At 39.6% G+C, this 16,999-nt stretch overlaps 2 protein-coding genes across 2 annotated transcripts; one reads left to right on the forward strand and one right to left on the reverse strand.

The window, feature by feature from the left end:
* Positions 1-216: 216 nt before the first annotated feature.
* lrit1a (leucine-rich repeat, immunoglobulin-like and transmembrane domains 1a) lies at positions 217-4,940 on the reverse strand. The gene is made up of 4 exons (XM_085427606.1): positions 4,618-4,940; positions 3,734-4,194; positions 2,584-2,889; positions 217-2,288 (listed from the first exon to the last, which is right to left on the reverse strand). Exons 1-4 carry the CDS (start codon positions 4,737-4,739, stop codon positions 1,222-1,224), a joined length of 1,956 nt encoding a protein of 651 aa, XP_085283732.1. The 5' UTR covers positions 4,740-4,940; the 3' UTR covers positions 217-1,221.
* Positions 4,941-5,953: 1,013 nt separating this feature from the next.
* Positions 5,954-15,359, forward strand: rgra (retinal G protein coupled receptor a). The gene is made up of 7 exons (XM_085427561.1): positions 5,954-6,311; positions 6,588-6,744; positions 7,105-7,226; positions 7,742-7,895; positions 7,992-8,109; positions 12,601-12,714; positions 13,003-15,359. Exons 1-7 carry the CDS (start codon positions 6,233-6,235, stop codon positions 13,144-13,146), a joined length of 888 nt encoding a protein of 295 aa, XP_085283687.1. The 5' UTR covers positions 5,954-6,232; the 3' UTR covers positions 13,147-15,359.
* Positions 15,360-16,999: the final 1,640 nt, after the last annotated feature.

A 16,999-nucleotide genomic window follows, 5' to 3' on the forward strand; every position in this document is an offset into this window, starting at 1 on the left:
CTATATTCTGATTAGTAAACTATAAATAGTTCAAAGTTTGATATTGTCCAAGAGATTAAATATGCAGATATATAAACAAAATATTTTTTAATGAACTTTGTAAGTGAAGATTACAGAGACCCATAGTATCTCAGAACCAAAGTATGGAGACTGATTATTATTGTGAGGTGAAGTAGAGTTATAAGAACACACAATATCACTCAAGTACATGCAGTATAAAAGTTTATTTAACTATATTCAAATAGGTAAGTATCATTGGAACGAACAGATCCACTTTTAATGGGGTAATGATGCCTCTAGGTGGCACAAAATAGTCACATGGAAAGATTTTAAGTATGTGCCTCATTGGGGGAATATAAATGATTTAACATTTCCTTTTTGCACCATCTCCACCCTATTTACATTGTGTCATAGTTCAGTCCTTCAGTACTTCTCTCCAGCTCCAGCTTCTCTCCATTCACCAGAGAAATGAACCATGCCTATGTGTATATCTTCTCTCAGAACATATGACAGATATATACAGAGGCACAGAATTAACTGCATATGTATATGTGTACATAATCTGATAAAGTATTTACAAATCATACACATACATATATGATATAAACAATGGATTGTCTACCATTGACTTCCCTTTAAATTAAATTGGATTGGAGAGGTTTCTTCGCTGGGCCGTGCACGTGAGGTGGAATAAAACTTTAGTGTTTGCTGTGCTCTTTCACTTCATGCATCATGTTTTCTTCTTACAGGCTTAGTGATAAAAAACATTCTTTTAGACATAAAAGCATGAGCGCGCTTGCAGTTTAATATTAATGGATGAATATGCGTGTAACAGTCCAGTGAGTTTCACTACATCTGCAAGAAACATGAAATTTTCCAGATCTACGCAGTTTCCCAAATTCTTTAAACTGATATTTCCATTATTGTGCAGCGTGCAAAAGTCCGTTGATAGAAGTTGGCTCTCTGTGGCGGTGGAGTTGGTGGCATTATCCAGCGAGGAGGGATGGGAGGGGGTGTATGGGAGCGCGTTACAGGGGGACTGACGTCAGGATGCTGCTGAGGGGAAGAATATGGGTAATGCTGGGGATACGGATGTGGGTTGAGATGGGGATGAGGGTGCCGGTGGGCATGTGAACGAGTTTTGGGGTTTGGACTGTGACGTGAGTGTGGGTGAGTGCGGGGAAGATGACGTGGAGCAGGAGCCGGAGCTGGAGCATGACGTCAGCAGAAGTACTCATTAGGCTGTCCCTCTATTTTAGCTGTGGCCTCGGAGTCCAGGCTGGAGCGGGCTGACAGCAGCCGGTTGGACTCCTCGGGATTCAGTCTGTTCAAATACTCACCCTCGAGCCCTTTGGCCTTTGTGCCGGGTGAGAGTGTTTCAAATGTAACATATGAATCTTGGATGTCTTTTGATTTCTTTCCCCAGTACTTCTGAATGCGTCTCTTCAGCGCCCCGCAGCATACAATAACAGTGAGCGGGACTGCAATGATACAGGCCACTGTGATCACAATAACATTAATCAGCTTCTGGGTACCAGTAGCACTAGCTGCTTCATCAGTGGAGAATATGACACACTGCTCCTTCTTGGGGATCAGACCCTTCACACACACACAAGCAATGTACTTGGTCCTGGGCACCAAACCATCGATGGTTACACGGTTCTGCCCAGCTCCAACATTGATCTTTCTCATGTCCCTCTCTCCAAACACTGCATAGAGCACACTAAATGCTGTTGTATTTTTGGCTTTAGGGGCTCTCCAGTTTAGAGAAATTGTATTGTCTGTGTCCCCTACAACTTTTACTGAGCGGACCACTCTGTCCGGGTCCTGCTGTAACGATGAGGCGTTAGCTGCCAAGTTACTTAGATTAGTCTTTTCCAGATCCAGCAGTGCATCTGAGTTGGGGGAGGTGGCAGGCCCTGGGGTGGCTCCTTCAGTCAGGCTGTAACTGGATAGTCCAGGATCAGGCCCAACACCAGGCAGGAGGCCAGGATCCAGGGCCGGCAAGGATGAAGGAGCAGAGGTTGGAGCCACATATCTGGCCACCAGTTTCTCCTGGTAGGCAGCTTTGCCCATTTGGTTTGGTTTTTTGATTTTGGGCTTCTTGTCATTGTTGGTTTGGTTCCCCTCTGGTTTTGGCGAGTTGGAGACAACGAGGGAAATGACAGCCTCTGCATTCCCTGCGTAGTTAGTGGCCTTGCAGATGAATTTACCTGAATCACGGTAGGACACTGCTGGTACACTGAGGATTGACCAGGTGATTCCTTCCTTTGAGGTTTCCTGCTGGACTGTAGTGGCAGAGATGGAATAACACAGTTATAAAATAACAACAGAAGAACGATTTAAAAAAAAATAAAGTAATTTGACACCGGAGACGTCCCCTTTGACAAATGTGAAAAGAGACAACAAGCTGGTGATTACACAATGTTGCATTGATGATCAGTGTTGCGTAACTCACTGTGTTGGCAATAGATGTCACTCAGACTTACTAACTCCACTCGTGGCTCTCTATTTAATTAACAGCAGCAATACAGAGCACACAAAATCATCTTATCTCATCTATCCAAATAGCTGCTGACTCACCTGTTCCATTGAGGGCTCGTCCATCTGCCCTGCGCCATGTCAAGTCTGGGATGGGGACGCCAATGGTCCCACACCGGAGCAGCACATTGTTTCCAACAGCGCTCCTTACTCGTGCCACAGCTGTGTGGATACGTGGAAGCTGACAGCGGCGAAGCTCTGCGTCGCTGAACAGGACCCCCGACACGCTCTCCGGAGCTGAACATCGAAGTCTCGTGTCGATGAAAGCCACTGAAAGAGTCGGAGACTTCTGGAACTGGACCAGGTCATAGAGCCGGCAGTCACACACCCAGGGGTTGTCATGGAGACCTAAGGGCAAGGGTACAAGTGAGGCTACAGGAGGAAGACAAGTGTCCAGCTGTGGACGAAGTGATAGACCAGCCTACAGATGGTTGGTGTGGATGTAGGGATGTTAATCCTGTAAGAGGATTAATATTTAATTCATAAACTACATCATGGCCATGACTATGGCAATGATGATGATGATGATGATGATGATGATGATGATGATGATGATGATGGTGAAAATTGACTAGAGATCAAGATCAAACTTTGCTGTCATTTCACACTCCCTACAAGAAGATTATAAGAAGACTCGTTGTTGATCACAACACCTCCACCAACAGAGTGCATAGAGTTGTGTGTATTTTTATATATATACAATTTGAACTGTGTTTTTCTTTTTTCTTTTCTTTAATAAAATGTAACTTAAATCCACCCATTATAAGAGATAATGTTTTAAACAAAAGCATCTTAAATCTGCTATGTTACACTCTAAAAGCATGTAATAGATGTCAATATACAGCCTGTTAATATTAGTTATTAAATATGGAATCTAAAGATGAAATATCAAATATTATAAGAGCTTCAGAAATTATTATTGAAATTGTTACCTTCATATTAAAGACAAGATGTTACTTTTTTCCAATGTTACTTTTTATACAATATGTTTTTACTCACCAGAAACAGCTGTTGTTGTCAAATTATATATTGCTTATGTAAGCTTAAGATGCTTTTTAAAAAAATTTAAAAAAAAGTTGCTTTGCAAAAAGTTAGCACACTTTCATTAAGCTCAGAAGAAAACAATGCACCTAAAATGCACTTTAAAGGATTTAAATGGAGACTTGATGTTAGGATGAGCACTGCCTCTCACCGAGTATCATCTTGGAGCTGTCTGGCCCTTGTGCAGGCTTTGCAGCCAGCCAATTGGACAGCACTTCTGCAGGTAGGGTCACCAGACTGTTGCTGGACAGATCCAAGTAGGTGAGGTTCTTGATGTACGTGGTGGCCTCCGCGGGCAGGGAAGTGAGCTGGTTGTTGTGCAAATCGAGAAGTCTGAGGCTGGGCATATCCATGAGAGATTCCCAAGGAAAGGCGGTAAGGGCATTCCCGTCCAGCCGAAGCTCTTCCAGGTTATAAAGCCCCCGGAAACTGTCCGGGTTCAAGGCGGACAGCGTGTTAAAAGACATCCACAAGAATTCCAAACTGGAGAGGTAGTTGAAGGCTTCGCTGGGTATCTGCTGGATGGATGTCTTCTCAATCCGCAGCTTGGAGGTGTCAATAGGAAACCCGACAGGCACGAGAGATATATCGGGATCATTGCAAATCACGCTCCTAAAAGTCGGAAAATATTTGAGTTAACTTCACAAATTGCATTTGTGCATAGTTTACGAATCACTAAAACTTTAAACTAAATCGACAATTAATGACAACAAATGTGTATTCAAAAGTTCACAAGCAGCAAAAGTTATGTGGATAATGATTTTTTTTAAAAAAACTTATTCCCCGTCCTACCAAAACACAAAAAAGCATAGATGAAAGCCTGAAAGTGCCTTTGAAAGATAATCCCGCATTAAATAAAATTGGAGCGGCATGAATTATCTTTTGTACACGTGTTCACCTCTGTGCAAACATCTGTCCTCATATGATGACAAAATGCATCACTGTGCAAAAAAACAAATAAAACAAAACAAAGAAACAAACACACAAAAAATACCACACAAGATACATTCATTTCACTTTGGGCATCCAACTTACCTCGCCTTTGATCCATCACTCAGGTTGTGGTAAAAGCAGCTGCACTGCGAAGGGCAGGCGCTCACTGGGGAAAAAAGTTGACCCGTGGCCACGTAGAGCCCCAGCAGCAGGACGAGGAACATTTTGGCCAACTTTTATGCATACGCAATTTGCCTACATGCGCCCACTTTGCGCCCACTGAAGTCAATCAGACTATTTTTTTTCTCTTTCATTTACAGGAATGTCATCCGTACGGCGCTGTCCCACCGCTTCGCTGCCCCATAGTGATCAGACTACTATGAGTCCCGAGATAAAAAAGGATAGACAAGGATTAGCGAAAAGGCTGGCGTTCGTTTCATCTGGATGCGTATTGCCTCCCGGAATCGGATAGGCTGCGCAGAGACGTCCCTATTTATTACCACAGAAAAACACTTCCGAAATGGTCATAATCCACTGTGATGTTTGCTTTTTTTTCTTTGCCTCAAATGTAGCATGTTTATTTGAGCCCTGCCGTGACTGTTAATCATTATGAGTTTTTTCAGTAAGTAGCACGTTTTTTTTACATTACCATCTGAATTTATCCAGATTCTTGATCCTTATGAGACTTGGAGAGATCTCTGTCCCCTCTCCCTATATTGAAACCTGAGGAATCCACAGAAGTCTAGGGACAATAGCATGATTTCATGTAATTTCCACAAATGTTGATCAATAAAGAAAAATCTGAACTTGACTGTTAGTGTTCACAAGTTTTTGTCTTGAAGCACACAAACCCACTGTGTGCTATATTGTTTGTTTGTTTTTTATGCTGGTCCAGTTTTTGTTTTTATCCTCTATCATTTTAGGCACCTTGCACAGCTGATTTAACCACTTGATGTCAGTCTGTTGATCAAAATCTTTGATTCTTTGCACACAAGAACAAAAAATTATAAACAGAGATACAGAACAGCAGCACTGGCATGGCTCCGCTGTAGAGTGCTTCCAATAAATAATTGGTTAAGATAGCTTTACTGAATTGCAACACATTGCACACACAGGCTGCAAAGCACTGGTGTGAAAACGGTAGTCTTAATCTTAATCTTAATTTTGAATAATGTGTATGAATGCAGATAATAGCAAATGCCCACAGACATTTATCACTGTGTATTTTTAGTATTATGGCTTCAGTTGTACTTTTTAGGCTTTTCAGTTTTAAATCTAAACACTGATGCATGGGGAATGCAGGTGTGGTTCTGATTGGCAGGGGCATTGTTTTGCAAACACTTGTTGTGCCTCCATGAAGCAAACCTGTGTATATACACGGCTGTGGACTCGGTCAAACCCGAGTCTCGTCGTTTAACTTCAGCAGCCCCTGCATCCTCACCGGGACACCACAACACAAAGGCTTGTTGTGCAATTAATAGAAGGCTTTATTGTTGCGGCGAATAAATGCGCATTAAGGGTCACGTTCCGCGTTCATTAAGACATTCCTGCGCGGATTGGGGCGACAGAGAGGCTTTACATAATAAACTGCAAGCATTCACGTGAAATGCCCCTTTAAAAGCCGGCTATCGTCGGTCACACCGAGGGGCATCGTAAACAAGCGGAACGAGAGGAGTCTGTGACAGCTGCACTTTGGTGTGTCAAACCAGGCTTCAGGATGGTTTCTTCGTACCCTTTACCGGAGGGCTTCTCCGAGTTTGATGTGTTTTCCCTGGGATCTTGTCTGCTTGTGGAGGGTAAGTTATGTCTTGGAATTCAGCCAAATACTACGAGGACTTTGCCTGCTGTGTTTGCCATTAACCTACGCCAGGACATGTCTCCTCCCGGTCACTGACACGGACCCGTTTCTCTGTAAACTTGCAAAATAATGCTTACTTATGGTCTAAAAACAAAATAAAATAAAATAAAAATGAATGCGACGAATTTCGCCTGAGGTGTGAGCTATTTCGCAGTAAGCATCGCTGTGCGCGCTGATTTGCATTGTGTGCGTTTTTTGTTCCCCTTCCCCAAAGGTCTGCTGGGCTTCTTTCTAAATGCGGTCACAATGCTTGCTTTCCTCAAAGTGAGAGAACTGAGGACTCCCAGCAATTTCCTAGTATTCAGTTTAGCAATGGCTGATATTGGCATCTCCATGAACGCCACGATCGCCGCTTTCTCCAGCTTTCTGAGGTGAGTGATGTAACCACCCCTTTCATAATGGACATCGAGGTCCATCCGCATGTGGGTGGGATGAAATGTAATGAGAAAATAATGCCGGTGACAATAGGCTACTGCTGGCCACCTGTTGTGACGAATCATCTGTACAGAGCTGTATAATCGATGTAGAGTGGTCCAATTAAGGCTGTACAGTGAAGAGGGTCAGTACAGAGCATATTCAAACTGCAATCAGGAAATGAGACACGTTGCTCTCAGTGTTCACCAGTTCATGGATTAAATGTTATACTAGTGATTTGTTTATGTATTTTACTAAAATTGGTGCTTAAGGGGTTTCTTGTGTCAGTCAACTTTGAATACATCCTCTGTCTTTAGGTACTGGCCTTATGGCTCTGATGGATGCCAGACTCATGGTTTCCAGGGCTTCATGACAGCTCTTGCCAGCATCCACTTTGTAGCTGCTGTTGCCTGGGACAGATATCACCAGTACTGCACCAGTAAGTCAATATCTGGCTGATGATACCAAATGCAGTCAACTTTTCCTCTCCTATGTTGCACAAATGTGCACATAAATCAGCCAAGTACACTGCTGTCTTTAAATTTTCTACAGACAAAATAATGAGACAATATGCAAATAAATAGCAACCTGAACAGTTGCTATAACACAGGCTGACACCTCTGTACTAAAACTGCAACCTGGAAGGCTTGAGTGTTAACAATAAGTCCTACACCTTATTTTTAAACATCATTACCAGGGTACATGGGCAAGAGGAAATGACTCAACTCAAATGTCCCTTGGTTAGTGCAGGGTTTATTACACTGTTGTTAACTCTGTTATAACTGTTGCAAACAAGCAGCTCTAGTTAAGATATTAGTTTAGCTAAGAATGCACATTTGTTTCTTAGCAGCAGTGTGACATTTAAAACAGAAACAAAATCAGTAGCCTACTTGAGTATGCATTCATTGTGTTGCTGGTGTTTAGACTAGTCATAAAGAATATTGTTCTTCCCAGGGACAAAGCTGCAGTGGAGCAGTGCCATCACTCTGGCTGTGTTTGTGTGGCTGTTCACTGCCTTCTGGTCCGCCATGCCCCTCATTGGCTGGGGAGAGTACGACTACGAGCCCCTCAGGACTTGCTGCACACTGGACTACAGCAAGGGAGACAGGTACCATATACAAACATAATTTCTGCACAGTGCTTGCAAGATAAATATATGTTATTTTCACTTTTTTTAACCTGCTGTGTGTGTCTCTGTCCATAGAAACTACGTGTCCTACTTGGTTCCAATGAGCATCTTCAACATGGGTATCCAGGTGTTTGTCGTCATGTCTTCTTACCAATCCATTGCACAGAAATTCAAGAAGACAGGAAACCCCAGAGTAAGTTCAGTAAATTAAATTATGCACAAACTTTAGCAACATAAGATTAGAAGAAGATGTCTTTTGCTGGGGAAAAAGGTGTTGTAGATTGCACTGATATCCAGATTCACTTTGGAGTAGCAAGAAACGCATACAGAACAAATCCAAACAAGTTTAACTGAATTTTGGGAATTACTCCAAAATCAAAGAATCTGACATTTATAAGAACAGATGCATAAATCCTCTAAAATATGTAGTCCTTGTAAAGGCTCTCTATGCTTTGAAGTTGCCCACTGAAAGAAATCAGAGGGATTCTCCTCAACCTAGCATAAGCACAATAGCCTCATGTGGCCTTTATTCAGAGACACAAAACAGTGTGTGAATGAAGAGCATTTACGCTGGGATATATGTAGGTCATTACCACAGGGTGAAGATCAGTGGCTTTAGCTGGGAATGTGGGTACTGGTGTGCAGTGAGAAGAACAATGTTCATTAGGGGAGTTCTGGAGGGGTTGAATCAGGTGACCCGCTTTGTGTTGCATAAGCTCATTACTTACAGTCATCCGAGCTGGCTGGAGGGACACTTTGATTACAAACACAAACTGCCCAGTAGATACACCCAGTACTCCACCAGAGAATAGAGATGGCACGATACCACTTTTTCATGTCCAATACCGATATCATAAATTTGGATATCTGCTGATACCGATATGAATCTGATATAGTGTGTTTTTTAATCAATAAAACTGTTTTTTTAAATATCTTGCTGCTTTTTGTATAAGTTCACACTCAAGTTTAAAAACAAACAAAAACTAAAGCTATTCTGTTATACCTGTATGCAAAAAATACACTACACCCAAAATATTTCATAGTTCAGCAATACTGATCAATCTAATAAACTTAAACCTACTCCATCCTTCCTATTCTGGTATTTTAAAGAGTAAGCAACCTAACTAATAGGGCTCTAAAACTCCCAGCAAAAAAAAAAATAAAAATAGGGAACCACCCACCCTCCACCTCATGATGCTTAATTGATGTAATCAACTTTAATTTGATGCAGTGTGGGGAAAAAATGCACAGAAATCAATTATTTTTCAAGAAATATTAAATAGATTCAACATCTTTCTTCAACAGAACTGCAGACTGCACAGATGGTATCTTCCCAAAGGAAAAAGTACTATAGCTTACTAGGGTATATTAGACTTAATAGTTACTATATACAGTAATGGACTTCTATAAATTTTACATCAGATTAAAACTTTGGTTGTAAGATTCAGATAATTATTTATTAAAAGCTGGACATTTTAAATGAGAATAAGAAAGAAAAGTATGTCTTTGTGCCCCCTTTCCCTGTTCATGCCCTATCGGCCCCCCTGGCTAAACTTTGCTAGATCCGCCCCTGCACAGTTACCAGCCGTCAGCTGCGTAGAAAAGGATCCTGGTGTAGAAAGTAATATTAAATAAATTCTAACAACAGCTTATCAAGCTTAAACGTGCTGCTGTTGTTCAGCCGCTGGTTTCCTCTTTCTGGCGCGAAGTGAGCGATAGACAAGCAAGAGAGATGGACTCGCGACAGAAAAGCCGATCAGCTGATCATTGATCAGTTTCATGATTTCATGATTGAAGTAGCAGCAGGAGAGGGAGGGAGAGAGAAGAGACAGTCGCTCCATATATCGGCTGTAAAGCTTAACATTCAGAGATGAACTTACACACTTGCTTTACTTCTCTCTGGGATAACTTCCTCGGAGATGAAATGCCAGATTGGTAGGCTATACACACAGCCGCTCTATCACCTGAGGCATACTGCTGCCACGGTTAATGATCCAAGTTATGCCTTGTCGCAAGTTTTGTGAGGTGCTTTTTTTATATTTAATGGATCGATTACATTTTTTATTTCTCTCCGATATCCGATCCAATTTACGTCAGTATCTGACCAATACTGATACTAATATTTGGATCGGTCCATTTCTACCAGAGAACAGTAATTATGTAATAATCAAACAGTTTACAGTCAAATTATTAGAAAAGGGGGAAAGTCTGCATTAAAACTTGGAAGCAGAACAACGCCTAGGAATGTGACACAACCTAAATTAAGGAGAGAAAATGGTCACAAATAATTTGGGGTTATCTAAAAGAAAACTCCATCTTGTAAATGTGTAATCAGTTTTACAGAGCTGATCATTATCCCTTCTGGAAAGGTTCAAGCATAAGCAAATGTCAGTGTTTCTTTTCAGCTACTTACAGATGATTAAATATAAGTATGTAGGGAATCCCCGATATATGTGGATGGAGTTCGGAGATTCTTTTCACAGTCTCAGCACCACACAGATTCACCATGGTGCTAGAACACTTGGACATTTTGACTTTAAGTGGACTCGTATGTCATTGAGGGGTTTTTTTTTCTTTTGGTTTGTTTGTATTAGAAAAAGACAGAAAACAGTAGTTTGTGAGCCACAGATTTATCTGCCAGGCACAACAGCAGTAAGTGCCTGATCAGGATTTAACAGACAGTGACTTTGTGTACTCTTCCACAGCTCAGACAGATCACAGTTTCTTAGCTATAGTTCCATTATAGCTGTTGGGACAATTTTATTTAGTTTTTTGTAAGCTTAGTATATTTGCTGTTATTTAAAGTACAGCCTGTTTAAGTCAGCAATATTTTTTCCGTCTTTTTAGCTTTAATAATAGAGACTTTGTGGTACTGTGCAGTGTTTACATGTTCTCCCTGTGCTTTTGTGGGTTCTCTCTGGGTACTCTGATTTCCTCCCATGGGCCAAAGAGACGAATGTTAAGTTAATTGGTGAGTCTAAATTTGATGTAGGTGTGGATGTGAGCATGAATGGCTGGCTCTGTGTTAGCCCTGTAATTTGTCTGGCAGCCTGCCTAGTGTGTATTCTGTGTCTCACCCACTGTCAGGGGTGATACAGAAAATAGATGGACGGATGGGATTTTTATAAGCTTAAATCAGGCTAATGTCCAGCAAAAGCACTACAGTGCATATGGCTTTATTTTGATAAAGTATCATTAAACACAGAGAATTTTGTCTATTCTTGTCTGACTTGGTCTGATTGTTATCACTTCTTTATTTCGAGCATTTTGGAGTCTTCATCTTTCTCTGGGGATAAATTAAACAATCCTCTATAAACAAAACTATTTTATTTACCTCATGAACCTAGAAGCAAGCTCATTTTACTGAGATAACATTAACACTCAGTGTAGGACGGTCTTTCACAAACACACATTTGATAAAATGGCCTCAAAAACAAATTGTTTATAGAGGTTTAGCTAATGTAATGTTCCCATTTGAAAGTCAGTTCATTCAATTCTACCAAATTGGTAGCAGTTCACCTAGATTGCACTGCCAACATCGTCCTCATAGAGCCTAAAGTTTAAACCTGCTTTCATACAAAAAATGAAAGCCCACAAAATATTTGAAAATCACTAATGTACTCTGATTGCTTGGCACCTGTTTTCAAAAGATTACTATATCACAAATCAGGAGCAAAACAAGAACTTATATGTCTTTATAAGAGGCAGCTGGTTGTGATGGTAGCCCAGTTAGTTGGGTGCTGCTTGAAATGTGTGAAATCATTATGGAGAATTTTTTAAAGCTGCTTTGGTGCATACAGAAATGTGTTTTACTGAAATTTAACACTTTTTTTTATCTCGACCCCAGCTATCAAATTAAATTTTTTAGAAAAAAAGTGTTCGGACTTTCCTTTTACAATGGGTCTTTAAGGACTCACTGTCTGGTTTCCCTATGGACGGTCTGTTTCCCAGGCAGTACAAACTGAGTGTGTAATAATAGCCTATTAAATAAGTAAGTAAATATTTATTTATAAAACATCCTTCAAGATAAATATCACAAAGTGCTTCACAATGAAATCATATGTTTTTCATCCCACTTTTAAATCAAACATAAACCCCGGTTTTTCATCATTCCTTATGTGTAGCATACATTTGTGGAGCTCTGTGAACAGAGTAAATCTAAACTCAATCTGTGCACACAGTAACCCAAAAAGTTACTATACAATTAAATGACCAAAAAGTGACAAATAGACATTTGTATGCACAGTAAGCAAAAGTGTTCAGTTCTGTGAGGTCAAAAATCTTTTTTTTTAAGGTAATATAGTGTCAGTGAAACGATGTTAAGAAAACTAAAGCTACTTATAGATAGGAATTGTGAAAACTATATGTAAATTTGTCAGTGCTGCTTTGTATGTGTGAACTGAATAATGTCTGCTTTCAGCCTTGGATTACACAGACCTGCCCTCTCATTCACCCACTCAGTGTTTTTGTTTTGTAGCTTAGCATTGATGATCTTAGCACAAACTCGTTTTCACCAGGGCATGTGACTTGCCTCCAAGCAGACAACCTCATGACACAAAGCCTTTTTCTCACCTTCACTCTTTGTGGTTTGCTAATCATTTTTGTTCTTATCCTCTCTTTTTCCCACTTTTCATTCCTTTGCACATTAATCCTCCCTCCACTACCTATTGTTTCCCCTCCACAGTTCAACCCCAACACTCCTCTGAAGACTATGCTGTTCTGCTGGGGGCCCTATGGGATCCTGGCTTTCTATGCTGCTGTGGAGAATGCAAACCTTGTCTCACCTAAGCTCAGAATGGTAACAACTATCATTACATACTTTGGCACAAAGTTTTTCTGACTCCACTTAGTAATGCATTAAAGAAATACAGCTTAGCTTAGCTGCTTGTTTTTGCATGTAGTTCAAATGTACATATTTAATATAAAACATTTGTTCCTTGAATTTAAAGAATTCTGCCCTTTGTTACAGAAGACATGCAAAGCGCCATGTAGAGTCCAAAACATGAATAAACAACACAAATTATTTCCTAATATTTCTGCTAAGAAAAATCTAATTGACCATAATATTTGGGTCCTGTCTCTGCAGATCGCGCCTATCCTGGCTAAGACTACTCCCACCTTCAATGCCCTCCTGTACGCACTGGGAAATGAGAACTACAGAGGCGGCATTTGGCAGTTAATCACCGGGGAAAAGATTGATGTGCCTCAAATTGAGAACAAGTCCAAATAAACTGAGCATGCAATAATTACATGCATTCTGTCCTTGTGGTTTCTCGCAGGTACATAGATGTTTGTGAGTGTCTGTGTATTTTGTGTGTCTTGAGCAGTGGTAGCCATTGCACCTGTTCTGCTCCCCGTTGTGTCTGCAGTTGTATTTCTAAAATGATTGTCACATTACAAAATAAACATATGAAATAACAAGTACCTCCTAATGGACTTTGGGAGATCAGCATTAGTTTATTGTGCTGTTTAATAATATACAGTTCCATACACAACAGCAGAAACTTTGGGCTTGGCTACTTCTGTAACCACATGAATTTCTCTGTCACTCAATTCAAATGTGATTTGTTTTAATTTTGAGTTCAGAATTAAACATATCCATCCATTCATGTTAATCCAGTTAGTTTTAATGCAAACACTCCTGCAGAGCAAGTGATGCACAGAGCAAATATGACTATTTATTCTTTTACAGACTCTGCTACAGCAGCCTGGGATATTTTAATCATTTTTCACTTTGCTTATAGTGCAAATGTCCTTGCAGACAGCAATCAGAGCATTTTCTCCTTACTAGTTGCCTATTTTGCTATCTGGTTGAAGATGAAAGGCTCTTAAATAGATTAATTCAGCTAAAAAAGAGACATCACAGTCTGACATTCAGTTTCTTAATCTTTATGGTGCCTGTTAATGAAATATGAAAGCGCATTCAGGCCACTGATATCCCATCATGTGTTGCAGGGTTGTGAGTGATCTCTCTCACCAGGATGGAAGTGCATTAATCCTCTAAAAAAAGAGGACCATTCTTGAATTCACAGCCCCCACAACACTCTGCCTGTAGATCGACTAAACATGCTTCTTTCCTCCACGCCAGCATCTAAAGTTTGCTATAACAATACAATATCACCAAGAACTGAATAAATCAGTGTTATTTACTGAGGCGAATTCATGTCTGGTCCAGAGTGCTCTATGAATTAATGTTCAAGGAACATTTCACTTCATCCATTTGACTTCTGCATATCATGAAATTTGTTTTTACTTTGATGTTTATGTAAAATACACCATTGTTTAAGCACAACATTGAACAATACACAGTACCATACTGGTTATTATAAAATGACTATTTTTTTTAAGTAGGTTTCAGAAACCACGTACCACATTCTTATGGTTTTCTTTTACCAACTGTTGATACTCGTAATATGAAATGCTAAAATGTATAACACACGTAAACTTTTGGAAAACAGCAGAGTGCTTCAGAATTTAATATAAAAGTTGTTTTAAAAAGGATATGTTTTTAAAGATGAGGACTACTTTAACAAATCATTTTTCTGTTTTATGTTACAACATAAAATACATTTGTGGTCACAAATCATTCACACTCATCATGGACATGAATGCCATGATAATTCTGGGCTTTTAATTATTTCTTAGAACTGTTCATTTTCCCAGATGGAGTCATTGGAGTCAGAAAACAAGAATTTGGTGCCCACGTTTCAAAGTACTTTTATTTTTCTCCAATCCGCATACACACACCCCGACTACTATTTGGTCCTTTAGCAAGTTGCACCTCAACCAGATGCTTTTAGCAGCCATAAACAAGCTTCTGTATAATTGTGGTTTAATATTTGATCACTCTTCTTGGCAGAATTGGTAGAGTTCATTTTAATTAGTTGGGTTCCTGGCACGAATGGATTTTATGCACAGTCCACAAATGTTCAGTAGGGTTGAGGTCAGGGCTTTGGGAAGGCTGTTTCAGAAGTTTATTGTTAGCCTAATTTATTGATTCCAAAATCAGTTTTGATGTGTATTTGTGACTGTGCCAAAATAGCTCAATCTTTGTCTCGTCTGACCATACAATTAAACTTTTCTCCTGAAGTCATTTGACGTATTAATTGGGCAGATCCAAATTTTAGTCAAGATCGAAGGTGTTGAGTTTGGAGCAAGGGCTTTATTCTTGTTGGTACCCTCAGTTTGCTCTCATCTGAGGGTGACAGTTTGGATTTTTTACCAGTACTTGGTTATGTACAACTAATTGAACTGATTACTGTGGACTGGCAGGTGTTTAGAAATGCCTCCAAGAGACTTTCCTGGGAAAATGCAATGAATGAAATAAATGAGGTCCTTTCAAATCTTAAATATTAGTTGGTGGAATTTGAAAGACAACAATTCTACTCTACAATGTATACAGTAGATTTTGTATAATGACCGGTCCCTATAAAATCCTATAAATACTGGAAAACATTGTTTTTGTGTGGCTGATGTAATGTTTATAATTTGCAGTCATCCTGATTAATCTAAAACAGTGACAACATGCACTCAATATCCATTCAATAATCAAATAATAAAGAATTGCAGATAGATAAACTCTCTTGTCTTTTCTTATCGTTTTATTCATGTTCAAAAAGATTATGATGCTTATCTAACAAATGTAAATTACCATTAATGACTGACAGTCCTTGTGAGGTTTAAATAGCAGCTATGTGTGCAGTGCTGGAAACCTCTTTCTCTTGAATCTTAACTTGAGAATTCAAATGAAAAGATGCACAGAGCAAGTTCAACACTTGGAATCAGCTAAACAAGGAAAAAGGATTTGCCTGGTCATGAAACTGCTTGTCCATGAATTATCCAATTACTTTTGACCCTCTGAAAATATGGAATGATGTGTAAAGGGGGTTGTAATTCCTAAAAAACACTAATTCCAAATTTTTCTGAAAAGCTTGAATTAATATTGAAACACTGCAGGTCAATCACATCTTGATTGTTTGCTTTAAAATCCACTGTAGTTGTGTACAGGAGGTAAACTATCAAATAAAATTCACCATTATCAAAAATAAGCATCAAGATCTAACTGTATAAAGATTTGATGTATACAGTATGTATTGTTGCGTGTATTTCTACTCTTCAGTATCGCTATTTGTACTTGAGTTTAGCTCTGGGTATTTCTTCCTCCACCGGATGTGTGTCAGGGTGATTACACTGTAGTATTCATTCAACCAGCATTGTGGACCTAACACTCAGTGGATGTAACATACAGTAGAAGCCCCCAGTTGGTGTTTTTAAGCAGATTAACTGATGACAGTCTGTCAGTTGAGTGTGTTGTTGCATAATTAAGAACTGCTGACACATGTGTCATCAGCAACTTTCTCATTTATTGCAGGTAAGTCAACCATTTTCCATTAGAAATTGGACATTTATGGTTCCTTGATCTGTACTTGAAAAAAAGGACTATTTCTGCTAGATGCAAGAGTCCTCTAGAGATTATTTTAGTAATTATCAACATAAAATAACCACCAGAGCCTTAATGACATGTACATTGAAGTGCCCGGACACTGGTGGGCATATGGAGCTGTCATCTGGTAGGAAGGGTTATTCTGACCCCACTTCCTGAACCGCTGCAGGCCGTTATTAACTGCCAACATGAAAGGATCTGTTGTTTCAAAGAGCATTATGCAATAAATAATTAGAAAGTCAGTTCACCACCAGAGTAAAATAGTAGTAACCCAGCGCTTATCATTTCAGCTCCTATCTGGTATCGCCATAATTTCTCCAGGAATCAAAATAGTGGAACATCTTCAACTCAGCAATTTTAAGTAAAATGAAAAGTACAGGAAGCTTATATTTTCTAGATAATAAAATATTAAACAAGAAAAAAAATAAGAAAATACTTGTTTCTGTGCAGTATGTTATCCCTGACTATGAAGAATTGCTGTGAAACACTTAAGGATAGAGATAAAATCTCGTTAAAGGGTTTATTAATAGCTAATCATGAAGTGTCGTCATATATTATGTCTGCAGATTAATTATTTAAGCCACACTGGCCAAAGATTTACTTCAAATAGCTGCTGGATTATGTTATACTCTGAATCCAA

Source organism: Rhamphochromis longiceps, linkage group LG13, assembly GCF_057381845.1.
Source record: "Rhamphochromis longiceps isolate RC_006_pf linkage group LG13, R_longiceps_female_GT1.1, whole genome shotgun sequence".
NCBI classification, from domain to species: Eukaryota; Metazoa; Chordata; class Actinopteri; order Cichliformes; family Cichlidae; genus Rhamphochromis; species Rhamphochromis longiceps.